General features: G+C 40.6%; 1 protein-coding gene across 3 annotated transcripts in view; it reads right to left on the bottom strand.

The window, feature by feature from the left end:
- Positions 1 to 771: 771 nt before the first annotated feature.
- Positions 772 to 14,002, bottom strand: part of LOC103396343 (oxysterol-binding protein-related protein 1-like) — a 15,652-nt gene continuing 2,421 nt past the window's right edge. For 2 of the 3 annotated variants that reach the window (XM_008334395.3, XM_025052572.1), the window contains 20 exons: positions 13,788 to 13,832; positions 13,356 to 13,429; positions 13,013 to 13,076; positions 12,368 to 12,469; positions 12,141 to 12,263; positions 11,980 to 12,058; positions 11,349 to 11,455; positions 8,465 to 8,633; positions 6,246 to 6,438; positions 4,795 to 4,870; positions 4,143 to 4,277; positions 3,948 to 4,045; positions 3,335 to 3,517; positions 3,142 to 3,249; positions 2,805 to 2,894; positions 2,406 to 2,532; positions 2,096 to 2,212; positions 1,710 to 1,833; positions 1,539 to 1,629; positions 772 to 1,160 (listed from right to left, as the gene is read on the bottom strand). In XM_008334395.3, the coding sequence (XP_008332617.1) occupies positions 1,058 to 1,160; positions 1,539 to 1,629; positions 1,710 to 1,833; positions 2,096 to 2,212; positions 2,406 to 2,532; positions 2,805 to 2,894; positions 3,142 to 3,249; positions 3,335 to 3,517; positions 3,948 to 4,045; positions 4,143 to 4,277; positions 4,795 to 4,870; positions 6,246 to 6,438; positions 8,465 to 8,633; positions 11,349 to 11,455; positions 11,980 to 12,058; positions 12,141 to 12,263; positions 12,368 to 12,469; positions 13,013 to 13,076; positions 13,356 to 13,429; positions 13,788 to 13,832 (2,208 nt within the window). In that variant the 3' untranslated portion in view covers positions 772 to 1,057. The other variant, XM_017042592.2, reaches the window with a different exon arrangement.

The raw sequence follows: 14,002 nt of genomic DNA, 5'->3' as shown, positions 1-14,002 counted from the left end.
TTCCAAATGCAGACGCACCGTTTTGTGGTTCACCAAAACCACGCCCTGTAACAGGGGCGTGGCCTACTCTGTCTTAGCCCTCAAAGGAAGCATGGTTTACCTAGCCACACCACGTAATTGGGCGTGGTTTACCTAACCACACCCCTCGAAAGCGCTGACCACGCCCCGTAACAGGGGCATGGTTTATTTAGTCAAAGCTCACAAATGAGGCGTGACTTTCTTAGCCACACCCCATTTCAGCAACTGGCTACTTAGCTCAGTGGTAGTGACACAGACTGGGAAACCTGTGAGCGTGAGTTCAAACCCTGTCTAAGCAACCTGAAAGACATTCATGCTTTCAAAAAAGTAATAATAATAATTTATTATATATGCACATCATATTTGAGTTTTTTAAGCATGCACAGGAATCACACACAAGTGCAGAGCTAGTGTCACTGCTTTAGTTCAGAGAGGTAAGGTGCTACTGAATCCACATATTTAACAACAGCCCTCACATATAGGGCACAAAAAAAGTAGTCTATGACAGCAAAACAGGCCAGAAGGCGACTCCTGAAACATCCAGATACACAGTATCACAATAGCAGAAAGAGTTACAATCAAATGCACCGGAGCTGTGTATCTTTGCATTAATACTTTGTATTGTATTGCCTGTTGTGAAATTACATGTAGTTCATGAGGATTTCTGCAGAGGCTATGGGAAAACTGCAAACAAACTGAGGTCGCTGTTGAAAACACTTGATCTATCAAGCAATTAAATGTTCTGAAAATAAATTCAAGTTTTATTTTTTTATTATATGTTTATGAAAGGTTGAGAACCAGGAACGAATTAGCAAGACCTTTGTGCTTTTATTGTACTTTCACGCACACACACACACAGGAACACACGCATATACAGTATATTAATATGTACTAATGATTAAATACCGCTGAGTTTATTCAGTGCTTTACTCCCTTTTGAAAAGACAACTCTTCACAATCTCTACCTGCTGTTCTAACCACAGCCACTAGTGTCTATCATTGGTAAAAGTAGATTTATGATGTGTGGGCGTGCTACTTCTTAATATATGTCAGGCAGCTGAGTGTAATTCCTGTCCCAGTAGCCCTTCAAGTAGATCCAGTCTTGAGCTTTGTTGTGAGGGTTGTGTCCCTGCTGAAACCACCTGTGGAAATTGAAAATCAATGACATTTAAAACAAACACATCAGGTGAGATTGGTCAACACCTATCAAGAGACACACTCGAAAAAATTAGTTACACTAACTACTCGTGTGCCACTAACATCGGACAGTGGGGCCCTATTTACTACTGCTTTCATTTGAAGAGATGCAGTTGCGCATATTGGTCTAAAGGGGGTAATACAGCACAGCACAGCACACCCAAACAAAAAGGCAGCTTAGATTTAAAGCAAACCTTGGACCGAGTGCAGGACTTCTTTATAATCATAACAAAGGGAAAAGCACAAACAAAACAGAGTGCAATTATTATGTTGACACACAGCCATTAAACACGTGCGGGGACATTTTTAACGAGGCTACTAACCTTGTTCTCCACTCTTCTGTTGACTTGTTGCGATTCTTCCGGGCCATCCTCTGCTTCTCCTCCAGCCTCTTCTTCTCTGCGCTCGCCAAGTCTGCCGGGCCACACATACACATTCACATGAGTGTGAACATGGAACTCCAATGTAGCAGGTGCACACATGGAATATCATACCTATATCGCCGTTCTCCATCGCACGGATGTCAGGTCTGAGGCGACTGTCTGTGGACGGAACCACTCCCTCCATGGTTTTTTCCAGCTCATTCAGCTGCATGGCAAATGTGGAGAAGGCGTAGAACTGACACGGATGGAAAATACACACATTAGTTGTTTGTAGTTGGCATTAAGGAGCCAACATAGTTTAAATGTCAGATGGTTAAAAACTTGTTGAGATGACACAAAGGTATCAACAATGTTAACAGTGTATACAGCGTAACAGTGTAAGTGAATAGAGGATAGTGGAACACGGATGGAAGAAGAACTGGCCACAAGGTGGCAGTAATGCAACCAATGCAATAACAGTTATCACAGTGTTGCATTCAATTCCTCTCTTCAAACACCTTGGGGGAGTTCTCTGGACGGGGTGTTATCTTCCAGATGAGCTCACTTCCTGGAATGACCTGGACCGTCTCGGTGCTGGGTGGTGGCATCTCCTCTGGTTCTTCATCTACACTATTCTGTGGATGAAGAGAAACACATACACAGAGAGATCATTCTGAGTTCAATCAAATGGATGAACCAAAAAAAAAAAAAAAAAAAAAAATATATATATACATATATATACATATATATACATATATATACACATATATACATATATATACACATATATACACATATATGTATGTATGAAGTGCTGATTTTTTTTACCCTTTTGCTGTCATTTTTGTCCTCTGTACTCTTTTTGTCTGACTTTTTGTGGGCATCAAATGCAGCTGGGTCGACGGTGTACAAACATTCAGTCCATTTGCCATAGATTGCGCAGAGCTTCTTTTTGCTGCCGACAACAAAACAATACACAGGATTAAAAGAACCAAAGAACTGCACGTGTCAAAACATGAATCAAAGATTTAAAACAACACGCTCAGATCTCACTTTGACACTTAAAAAACAGAGCAAAGTCTTAGAGAAGCACTGAAGAAAAGAGCCTGGTGTGAAATTACTGCTACATCTTCTCAGGGTAAAGCCTAACGACATAACTGTCATTACAATATCACACAGTATCTGACAAATTAAAAAAAAAACTCTTCAACTTCACACTGACGATACCTTTTATCTAGGATGTATCCTTCCACCTTATGAAGCTCTTTTCCAAAAAGGCCACAGGGCTTGAACGTCATGTTGCATCTCTCTCCAGTCCTGCCACAGATGGAAACACTGTTCAACCATCTCTCTGGTTAGCTCTCATCCTCTCCAGTCCTGTGAGCTGCGGTTTTCTATCATTAATTATCCCACTCCTATATTCTAATGGAAACTGTCCTAGTTCTGTTTCCTTGATCACACACACAGACGGAGCTAGGATATTTATGTAGTCTCTGTGTAACATCTGCAGGAAAGCACAGCCAGAGGAAGAAAAAGAAAACCCATACTGATCATTTCTTTTTACTTGTGATTGATCACTTCCACGTTGCCGTACTGCTCGATCCAAAGCTGGCCGACGATAATATTGTGTACGCAGCAGGTCGGGTTAGTCCAGGTGTAGGCTTCATTATACCTGCAGAGAGAAGAGAAGAGAAGAGGAAACATCATCAGAATGGATCAAGCCACACTTAACAAGCAGTTTGAGACGATGCACTCACTTAGGAAGCTCCAGTGTGATGGTTCCCTTGGGCTCTGCTTCGATGCTCTTTCCCCAGAACTTCAGTTTGGGGTAAATGGAGCCATGAAACACAAAATCCTCCTTGAGGCCCTCGGCATGAAAGGCGCTGACCGGAGGATGATGGCTGACCTGCTCCGACATCCACTTGAAGCCCAAATCATCTCTAATGGAGACACAAAAACAATTACAATTCTTAATCAATCACTGGTTAACTGTAGATTAATCATGATTGATTACAATTAATCATGATCAATCATGATTAATCAAGGTAAATTATCACATTTTTTTTCCTGTATCTTACTGGAACAGAGAGACAAATAATAATTGAAATGAGGGAATTTTACAATTTAAGCCTAAGTGTTTGGACTGTGTATAAAAGCAATGATAAGTGGATGGGCTAAGTGGGCTTAATGTATCTACAGTACATGTCATTCTGCTTTTCACAAATTAATTATCCTGACCAATACATTAATTCCAAACCCAATGAAAAACACAGTTTTTGGGAAAATCCTGAACTAAACAATTAGCGAAACAGAAGTTTGCAGTTTGTCTAATTTTCCTCATGAGAGACATTAGGTTTTTCACTTTCCAACCTGGTGAACTCAAAGGTTTCACCCAGTAGGGGGTTAAACGGTTTGCCCGTCCTCTCCCACTGCGAAGCCACAGCCGACACAGCAAACGCCGCGACACACTGCAAAGCAGTGACGAATCAGTTTAACAACAGTTTAATAATATTGACCAACTCAGTCATTTTAAATACAAGTGAGTGACACTGCATCAGGTGATACCTTCATCCTCTCCACAGAGTCAGTGGCAGCATTAGCCTGCTGGATGAGGTAGGTGTGCTCCATGTACTCCGTCAGCCTCTGCAGGAAGCTCAGAGGTTCGTTAAACACCACAGGCATGGCAATCTTTGACAACTCCTGGGAGAATAGGGCGAAACAAAACAAAAACAATGGTGGTGAAAAAGAAACAAATTGTTTTGAAAAAGTAACAAATAGCCAGTGCACTAGCTGGTTATTATAAAAATAAATAAAATGTTTCTACCATGAAAATTGCAGTTATACATTTTGCAAAAAACAAAAACAATAAACAACCCTGCATAATAATTAAATAAAAAGTAATACATTTGTGTAAATGTTTTGGAAAAATATTTATATTCACAAAAGTGAGTTTTTTAAGGTGTGATATAATATTTTTATAATATAGCAGCATTAAAATCACAATTAAAACAAATATGCATTTGTTTAAATTCTTTAGTTGTTACATTATATCAAACAACTTTTTCTTTTGTCAGGACTTTTCTTAACTCCGTCAATTTCTGCAGTCACCAGGTAATGGTCAGGGTAGATCCTGGACCCTTCACTAGGCCATTAAAAGGTTTCATATAGACAGAGACAAACAATCTTTAGCATAAATCAATTCATCTGGCCTACTCACCATGCCAATGCATTTTTTCAGGATACTCCAGATGCTGACATCATTCCTGGAGAACATAGGAGCTGGAAGACATGTTCTGTGGAACAGTGACACACAGTAAAAAAAAACAAAAAACAACAACCAACATGCTGTCCATGCAGACGTACAGATGTTGGACATCTTTATGCACTAACATCTTTATGCACTAACATCAAACCACACAATCAATAGTCCAGGTGAAGTGACTCCACTATAAAAAAAACATTGTGTATTGCCATTTAAGCATTTCATAGTGACAACAAAGCACCAGCATCCATTTGGAAACAGGTCACCTGAGACCTGTGAACTAATGAGCAGTCAGTCTCCTCTGCTGCTCTGCTCCAGCCTCATACAATATCCATGATGGGATGTACAACTGTGTGTGTGTTGGTTTTCAGGGCTATGTTCTCTAGGACTGTTAAAAAAAAAAAAAAAAAAAAAAAAAAAAGTTTTTCATATCAGTTGTCTCCCTGCCACATTCTTCCACCCTCGGTTTTGAAGTCACAGAAGATGCTAATGTAGCGACGCTCTGTTTGTCTGGCTGATAGCTGTTGTTTGGACTGATTTGTAGATCCTCAGCGTGGATCCAGGTGGTGTCCTTATTTGGAGTAAGTGCAGTAGAAAAGCTCTCAAATAAAAAAGTACTACATCAGCTGAATAAACACAGGTAGAGTTGGAACGAAGAGGGGGGAGGAAGGGGCAGTTGATCGATAACGTCCAGCTTTTGCTTCTCTGTGCATTTTCACCATTGAAGACATTTTGGTAAGATTATTGTTTACAACAACAAAACACAAACTGTTCTGTGGAAGCTCAGACGCATTTCTGAAAATAGAGTTTCACTGTGTTTTTCTTATTTGGCATATCAAAAAAGATTGGGAAAAATAGAAAAAAAATCACAGTCAACTGGGGACAAACGTGTCTTTGAATGACAGAAATACCAAATAAACAGAGAGAGGATGAATCTTTAATGCACAACAAGGAACCAGTAAGGCAGCCCCACTGGTCCAACTCATACTCTGAGCCACTTTAATTATTCATGGATCACTTGTTGGATTAAGGAAAGGCCAAGAGGCGGAGGCAGAATCAGTTATCACGGAGATGAAAGATGACAAATCTTTCATGATGCAGGGGACCGCGTATATATTTTTATACCTGTGGACCTGTGAGAAAACACCAAAACATTGCCCCCGACTGTTTATTTTTACCTCAGTTGAAACATAAAGACTAGCCTGCAAAGGAATAACAGTGGAAAACGAACCAGTATTTTTTAGGGTTTGTCATTGGAATATTATAAAAATATGTATTTGAAAATATAAAATTTGAATATGACAAACTCTGATGAGCAGTCAGTCTGGATGGTTTAATTCCCCGACTCTGTGTGCCAGGTTGAGGCCAGTAAACAAGTATGACATCATAACTGGAGCGTGTCCCACCTGTGCTTCTCGACTCCATTGTGCTGGGCTGGTTGGTTGCCATGGTTACACTCCCCTGACATTCCGGTAGGCCCCCTGAGTGCGCTGGGATGGCGGCGGTTGCTGTGAAGGGGGGCGTCTCTCCCCTCGTCCTCTTCGCAGGAGTAACTGGCCACAGACAGGAAGCCGCTCACGGACAACTCTGACTCGGAATCTGCGGGGCGACAATGGGGGGCAGATGCCAGGTCATGCCAAACGTGCGAAGCTTCAGGCAGGCGGCGCAGAACACTGTAGTCGCGGCAGTAAACTCTCTGAGAATTAACTACCTGTGCTCAGGTTCCTCTCCAACCCTCCCCCCCTCCCTGCAGCCTGATAAACCCCATCTGAGGATTGTGTTCCAGCGAGAGGCCACACGCGGGCTTAATTTCCTCCGACATTGTTTGCTCAGTGCACGCCAGATACTATTCCTACAGCACTGTCAGTGACTGCACAGGTACTGCACATCATATACACAAAGGGAGGAAGTACAATATTAGTCAATGTGACTAAACATCATTAACTTGTGTGCCTACTGCAGTAATACATGTTTGTTTGAACGGAATTCAACCTGAAGAGTGCACCTGCAGATATTAAAACTGCAGACACTGAATATATTTTGTGTGTGTAGATGTAGAAGATTAAAAAAAACAACATATTTTTTATAGCTGTCCTCTCAGTCTGTACAAACATTTTTCAACACCAACTGAGCACAGTTTGGACACATGCTGTATAGTGTGTCACTGGCCAGTGGATAACTCTGGGCTATCCATGAATTATGCAGTAATTCCTGAGAAGGACTGCTCCACAGAGTACAAAAATGTTGTAGAAGGAAGTCTGCTGTTGATAATCACTACAGGGAAGTTTTGTGGTGCGGCAGAAAAGCAAAGTTTGTGCATTTTCGGCTTTGACCCAGACTGGATTTGCTGATGATGCGAACGCTTACGTAGCAAACAAATCACTGGCGGGGATAACAGATGAGGACGGTGGTGAGGTTTTTCTTTGGCAAACTCGGAGAGACAGAAAGCCAATGGATTAAATAACTGTACTGGAGGTGTCAGGACATACTGTATGAGAACACACACATACACACACAGTTATTTCAGGGGTAAAATGAAAGCTGAAAAGTCGTGCTGCTGGGGGAAATTTTCTAAAATAAACGTGTCAGTGCTGGATCTGTGACTTTTGTTTTTCTTTGACAGAACAGTTATATTTGGAAACATTACGCAACATTTCCACCACTAAAAAGAAATGGCAACTGCAGTGAATTACCTACTATCTAGCCAAATCTTTTGCACAGACCCATAAAGGATAAATACTCTTCCCAAATGGCAAGAACAGTGGTACCACTTATTGTTGCCTTTTTACAGTTCTGTCAGCAGAAAAGTGTGAAACCGACAGAAGGAATGTGTATTGTTGCACCGGTGCGTTGAAATGCACCGTCGTTCACGCCACAAATAAATGAGGTAACGAACAGATGGTGCATCAGAGATGAACATCCGTTCCAAATCCAACTTTTTGAAGCCACCTGATTTTGCTTTTTCTACAGGCGGTAATTAAATGACTGACAGCTGCTGCTGGAAGGTACACTGTAGATACGGCCATTATCTAGAACACGGCACAATCTTCTGTAGAGGTTTTCTGACGTTGTGTTTTTAATGATTTGGCCTTGATGTCAAACGCCTGGCAGTAAAAACTAGAACGAAGCAGAAATTTCCATACCTATAGGTACAGCTTCAAAATACTGCAGTGAATCGGCAACAACGCTACTAACCAAGTATAAAAATGCAGGGATTTCCAAAGTGTGAGCTGCCACTAGGGGATGCACGAGATAAAATGTGACAGCTATTTGGAGTGTTTTCTTTTGTGGGAATTATTCACACCATAAAGATGTGTAAATAAACATTTCATTAGTAAAACTTTAAAATTGAAAAGTTGAGGTTTTAATTCATAAATTAAGCCAAAAAAGTTGGAGAAATGCAGAGTAAATAAATTAAGATAATATGCCAGAGTAGTATTTGGAGAAAACCTATTCGGGAAGAACACACAAATTCCATACAGAAAGACTGGGTATCAAACCAGCACACCTATGTTCTCACTGTAAGGCAAGAAACTGTCCCACGACAGAATCAATCTGATTACACTGTGTTATTAAACTGTTGAACTGGTCACAGCCAGTCACTGGAGAACCTGAAGCTGCTGACCTGACTCAGCATCGTAGAAGTCATATTCCGTGAGGGCACTGCGGGTAGAAGACCTCCTGCTCCTGCTCAGAGACTGCCTGAGCTCTTGGTGCTCGGTTGCCAAAGTCTGGAGAGCTTCTGTCAGAGCTTTATTCTTCTCCTCCTCCTGCTCCAACTGCAGGCTCCACACCTGCAGACACACAGTAACAACACAGGTGTGTGTGAAAACTTACGATGCCCTGCAGGAAGACAGGTGGTGCAGACTCAACCTTTTTTGGTTGGTGAACTGTATTGTACAGAGTACCATGCGTATACAGGTGTAGTACTTTGGTAAGCTGTTCACCCTGACCAAAGATGTGGTTTCTCTCAAACCAGATTTAAATGGCCCATAGTCCAGCTGCACTGTGGGAGTAAAGTAGGTCATGTTGCTATTGTTCAGAGCTGCCACACTGCAACTTTCACCAAAGTTACATGCAGTAGATATACAGTATATTGTACTTGGAAAACCTGAAATATTTATGTAACCCTTCTACCATCGACCCGTATATCTGGGCTGCAAGATGGAGTCTGAACCCTTCTTTAAATACTATTTTATACATTAAATAACTGTCTATGGTCACGTATGATTCTCACTCATTAATAACAACACAGATCGCTGTCATTTAACATGTATTAAAATATAAAGAAGTAAAGAAACAGCCATATTTTACTAAAAAGGAAGAAAAAATAGCAACTCGAAAACCATAGGTATTGACTTGAGTCACCATGTACTGTTTAACCTCTCTCATAACCAAGTCCCTTACTTGTTATTTACCATGCATATTCTTGGACTATTGAATGTTCACCTCTACCAACATGCACGTGTAAAGAATCATTCCAGCCCTACCGTCTTTTTAAATACACACTGTAAAGTAAATGAGCTCACGCTGCAGTATCCTGCCTTCAACCCTGGCCCAGGCCACTTGGCTTTAAAGCTCATCCAGGAGTAGAACTCTTTATTGTGCAAGTATCCCGGCCAGATTTTTCACTTCGACTGCATCCTCTTACTGAGCACAAACAGCTCTATTTTAAGCACTCCTGAAGCAGCGAGCAGGACTCTGGGAGGGATGCTTCTCCATGTCGGCCACCCCGAGGTGTACATCTTTTTATTTTGCTTTACAAAGGAAGCTCTGTTGTAACTTCACTGCAGTCTTCTGTGAAGTACTCTTGTAACCACACACCAACCTATCAGTGAAGTTTGTATTTTCCTTATACACACATAAATAAAACCAGCTCATAGAGACCTCTCTGTGGTTTCTAAGCTGAATGTAACCATCACTATTGTTTCCCTCACAGCAGTGGCAGCTCCCTGCCCGAGAACCACAAAGGTTTGATTCATAAATCTGCTGTTCCATTAACTCTTTCCTCTAGTGCAATATTCATAACAATGTCAGCTGTGAAGAGAAATCTTAAATGTCTCCTATGGTACTAGTCATCCAGTTCTCCCTGCACGATCTAGCATCTAACTAGCATTTTTTTTTATCCTAACAGCAGCTGCTGAAATGGGTCAGACCACATCAACGCTGCTCAGGGACAGAGCTAATTGCTAAAAAAAAATCCTGTAGGATATAAACTCTGCTCCTCTACCTCACATCTGCCTGAATGTCAGAGCAGGGTTTACAGAAGCCCACGGTGGCTTTGGGTTATGCACGGTGAAGAGTAATTGGGTAAGTAGCACAAACACATGCATCTGTGGCAGGGCGCTGAGATTACTGTTAATACTGACTAATACACCCTGTCAGTAAGGCAGAAAATATAATCCAGTTAGAGCATGAGACATGGACGTATTAAAGCATTGTAATGAAATCAAACACATTTAGAAGAACAGCAGCTCACTTTGTTTTAGAACCCACAATAAATATGTGAAAGGCTTTAGACCAACCCTTAACAGCATAGAAAAAAAAAAATCGGAATAAATTTAGACGACACCAAACTTCAAACAACTCCCATTAAGTCAACTGGGACCAGTGTGCCATAAACAAAGCCTGCCATTCAGCTACGGATGAAAAACAGAGAATAGAGCAGGATATTTGAAAAAAATAATAAAAAAATGACACCAATTTAGTTTGTACCTGTGAAGATGCTGGATCAAAGTGCCAAAACTGTCCCTCCTTTTTTTTTCTGTGGGTAAATGCTCAGATGATCCGGTGTGAGAAAGTGAGGCTGCAGGCGTATATTTCTACTCAGTGACGGTGACAGCGTGCATCGCCAGCTCAGTCTGTGAATATGCATGCACTTGAGTTCTCTCGCTCAATACACAGCCTTTCTGTGGAGCAGGACTGTGTGCGACTGCCAGGGAGTGTGTGTGTGTGTGTGTGTGTGTTCGTGTGCGTGTGTGTGCTGTATGCAGACCTAAGCCTAAAAGCGGATCTTGCCATTGTCCTTTCTGAAGACATGACAGTGATTACCACACTTAGACCATCTCTTAACCCGAGAGTGATGATTAGAACAGATGTACAGGGACACACACACACAGAGGCACAGACACACACACACACACAGAGGCACAGACACACTTCTTGAAATCTGATTGGTGTGAATCAGCTGGGGGCGGAGCTCAGCTAATTTATGGTTTGCTTTATTTATTCAACTGATAGGAAAAGATCAAAAAGATCTGTTGTGTATCTATCTATCTATCTATCTATCTATCTATGTTTTAGACCATCATCAGGATGAAGATCATCATCATCATCGTTCCCTTCGCTCCTCTTGGCTGCATAAGTCTTTGAATTCTTAGACCAAAAACTATATAAACAATCAGAATCAGGACCAGTAGTTCTCACCAGGTACATTTACAGATATAGAGAAATAATAAGATATTTAAAAAAAACCCAATGGTTTAATTTTGAAGTTTGTCAGTTCTCACCTCTTCCTGTTTTGACAACAGCTCAAGGCAGTGCGTCACAGCTGCACACGTTTCACTGGAAAGATCACTGGTCTCTTTAGCTTTTAGAAGAAGTGGTGCGGCCAAGGCTAAAAAACAAAAAACAAAACAAAAAAAAAAGAGGTTGAAGGGACACCGACTTTACAAATACAGCTGTCTATAAAACAATAGTGTTGTAAAGCTGAGGCTAGTTTTCAATTTATAACAGTATACAACCTCATATTATCAGGCTATCTCCTGTGTTTAACACACAGCTGGGTGATGGCAGTGAAGTATAATGATGTCACTTTTATTCACCATCCTACTGGATGTTTATGTCAGTCGTGCCTTTCCCTTCATTTTCCATTACCATCCTACTGGATGTTTATGTCAGTCATGCCTTTCCCTTCATTTTCCTCCAAGATAAATCCTAATGCACTAAGTTGAAAATATATTTATAAAAAAATTAGCTCTGTGTCATGTCATTGTACTGCACAGACGAATGCAGCTGTGCTGCTGTCCAGTGTGTGGGACAACAATGACAACAGTGGCTCCACACTGTGATGCCTATCAGTCGTCACTGATGGAAAAAATGCACCACACATCTGCCCAAGACAAACGTATTGACACTTACCGCAATTCCCCTCATTCTTCACCATGGACAGAAATATTGACACTTCACTTTCCAATTTCTGCTGGCATCTGCTGGCCGCCTGCAGGAGCACAGGACAGATGATCCCATGCACAAAAAAAACACTTCATGATATATCACGATTTTTTTCATAGTAATTTCACCTGTACTGCTTGTGTCAGGTTTCTCACTGCGTCATTGTCCCTATCGTCGTCAGTGCTAATCTGTTCTTGGACGTAGTGACGAGTACTGAAGGAGGAATGGGCCTCAAATGCATCCAACCATTTCTACAAGAAAAAATAAATCTGAAATCTTAAAAAAAAAACTCCTACATAACGTTACAAATGGAATAAGGATACAGAACAGATGGACCGTGTAGTTCCCATCATACTTTTCTTGTCGACAAGGAGTTTGTTTTTGACGCCACCTTAAAAGAATGCACGTTGTTGTCGGAGCACCGCACCGTGAAGAAGCAGTGATCCCACGGTTTGACCTGCGAGTAAGTAAAACACAGACATAAAAACAAAGTCCTAAATTATTGTAGATATATAAATGGGGGAAATATAGGGAAAAGAAACCCAACCATTCATACTGGGTTAAGGACAATAAAAAAAACAACAAAGTAATTTTGGTTTTACAGACAGGACCCCTATCCTGTCTGGGGTTGTTCCAGAGTTTGGGGGTTGCAGTGACCGAGGTCCAATCCTCTCTGAGATAAAGTTTGGTTTTTAGGACAACTACGTTGATCAGCTGATATAACTGAGCACAACGGGTTGTTGAGCTAATGTTACTCTATTAAAATCAATGCTGGAGCATACAGGGAGCCAATCAGAGGGGGACAAAATGGGTATGAGTATTTTCTTGCTTTCAAGTCCCTGTTAACGTTCTGAGAGCAAACGAGAGAGATCATTCTAGTAATTCAGCGGTACAGAAATTAAAGCATGCATGACCTTTTTCAGATCTGACAGAATTAGATTTTTTAGTTATAATATCTATAATAATAGGTTTGTAACTGAACGCTGGGAATTTGACCTACCATGCAGTAGGCCTGAGTCAGAGATGTACAGCCCTGTTTTCTGACACCAGCCACAGCGTCAGCCCTACGACAGGAAAAATAAATAAAATTACGCACAGAAAAATGGGTTGTTTGAAATATTAGTGTCCATTTCAGTTCCACCATGAAATCTCTGAGGAATGTCGAAGAATGAAGTCAAGGAACTTTCTGGTATGGCCAACATATGGTCTATGTCAGGGGTTAATGTTTACATGGACACTAATTAATTATTATTATTACAATTTTATCATATAGATTGCCTAAATGATATCATACAAGCTGTAATACACATACAGGAAGTTAATATTACACAATAGTTACTCACTGCCTGGTATACCACGAGAGGGTTCCATCCTCCAGCACCACCCAGATGGACCTCCAACCAAGGAAACGTGAGCTCTTTCACAAAGATATGAAGTTAAATTAAATTCCAAAATGACATTTAGAAATCCTTGAGTGAATGTGAATTTTGATATGGAAAGTTACTGAAAATGTAACTTAGATGTGACTATTCAATTTTTATAACATTATTTGATTGCTCATATTGTTCATATTATGTATATATTGTATGTGTAAAATATAGAAGTCCATAATCTGAAATTAATTTATGTTAAAAAAATGGAAATAAACATTTAAAGCTTTTAGGTGAAAACATGCGATCACAAAGTGAAGTCTTTATCTTCAAGTGTGGGAAATCTGAACAAATATTGTCTGAATTATTGGAACGCCACAACAATACACTTCAACATCTGGGTACCTTCCAAAGTGGACCTTCAATCTTCTGTACACCACCGTTCACATCCTGTGAGTGAGATGGTACATCAGTGAGATCACACTATTGTTTTGTTTTTGATTAAAAATAAAAACTATTTTTTTAATTCATTGATAGCCTAAATCCTGTAACTCATAAAATCTGCAGCAGCAACATGAGATAAATAAACTTGTGCACAACGTTCAAACTGTTGTGACTCG

The sequence above is a fragment of the Cynoglossus semilaevis genome, chromosome 20, assembly GCF_000523025.1.
Source record: "Cynoglossus semilaevis isolate Cse_v1.0 chromosome 20, Cse_v1.0, whole genome shotgun sequence".
NCBI classification, from domain to species: domain Eukaryota; kingdom Metazoa; phylum Chordata; class Actinopteri; order Pleuronectiformes; family Cynoglossidae; genus Cynoglossus; species Cynoglossus semilaevis.
Note: the sequence above shows the minus strand (reverse complement) of the source record. Positions and strands in the feature narration are given on the sequence as shown.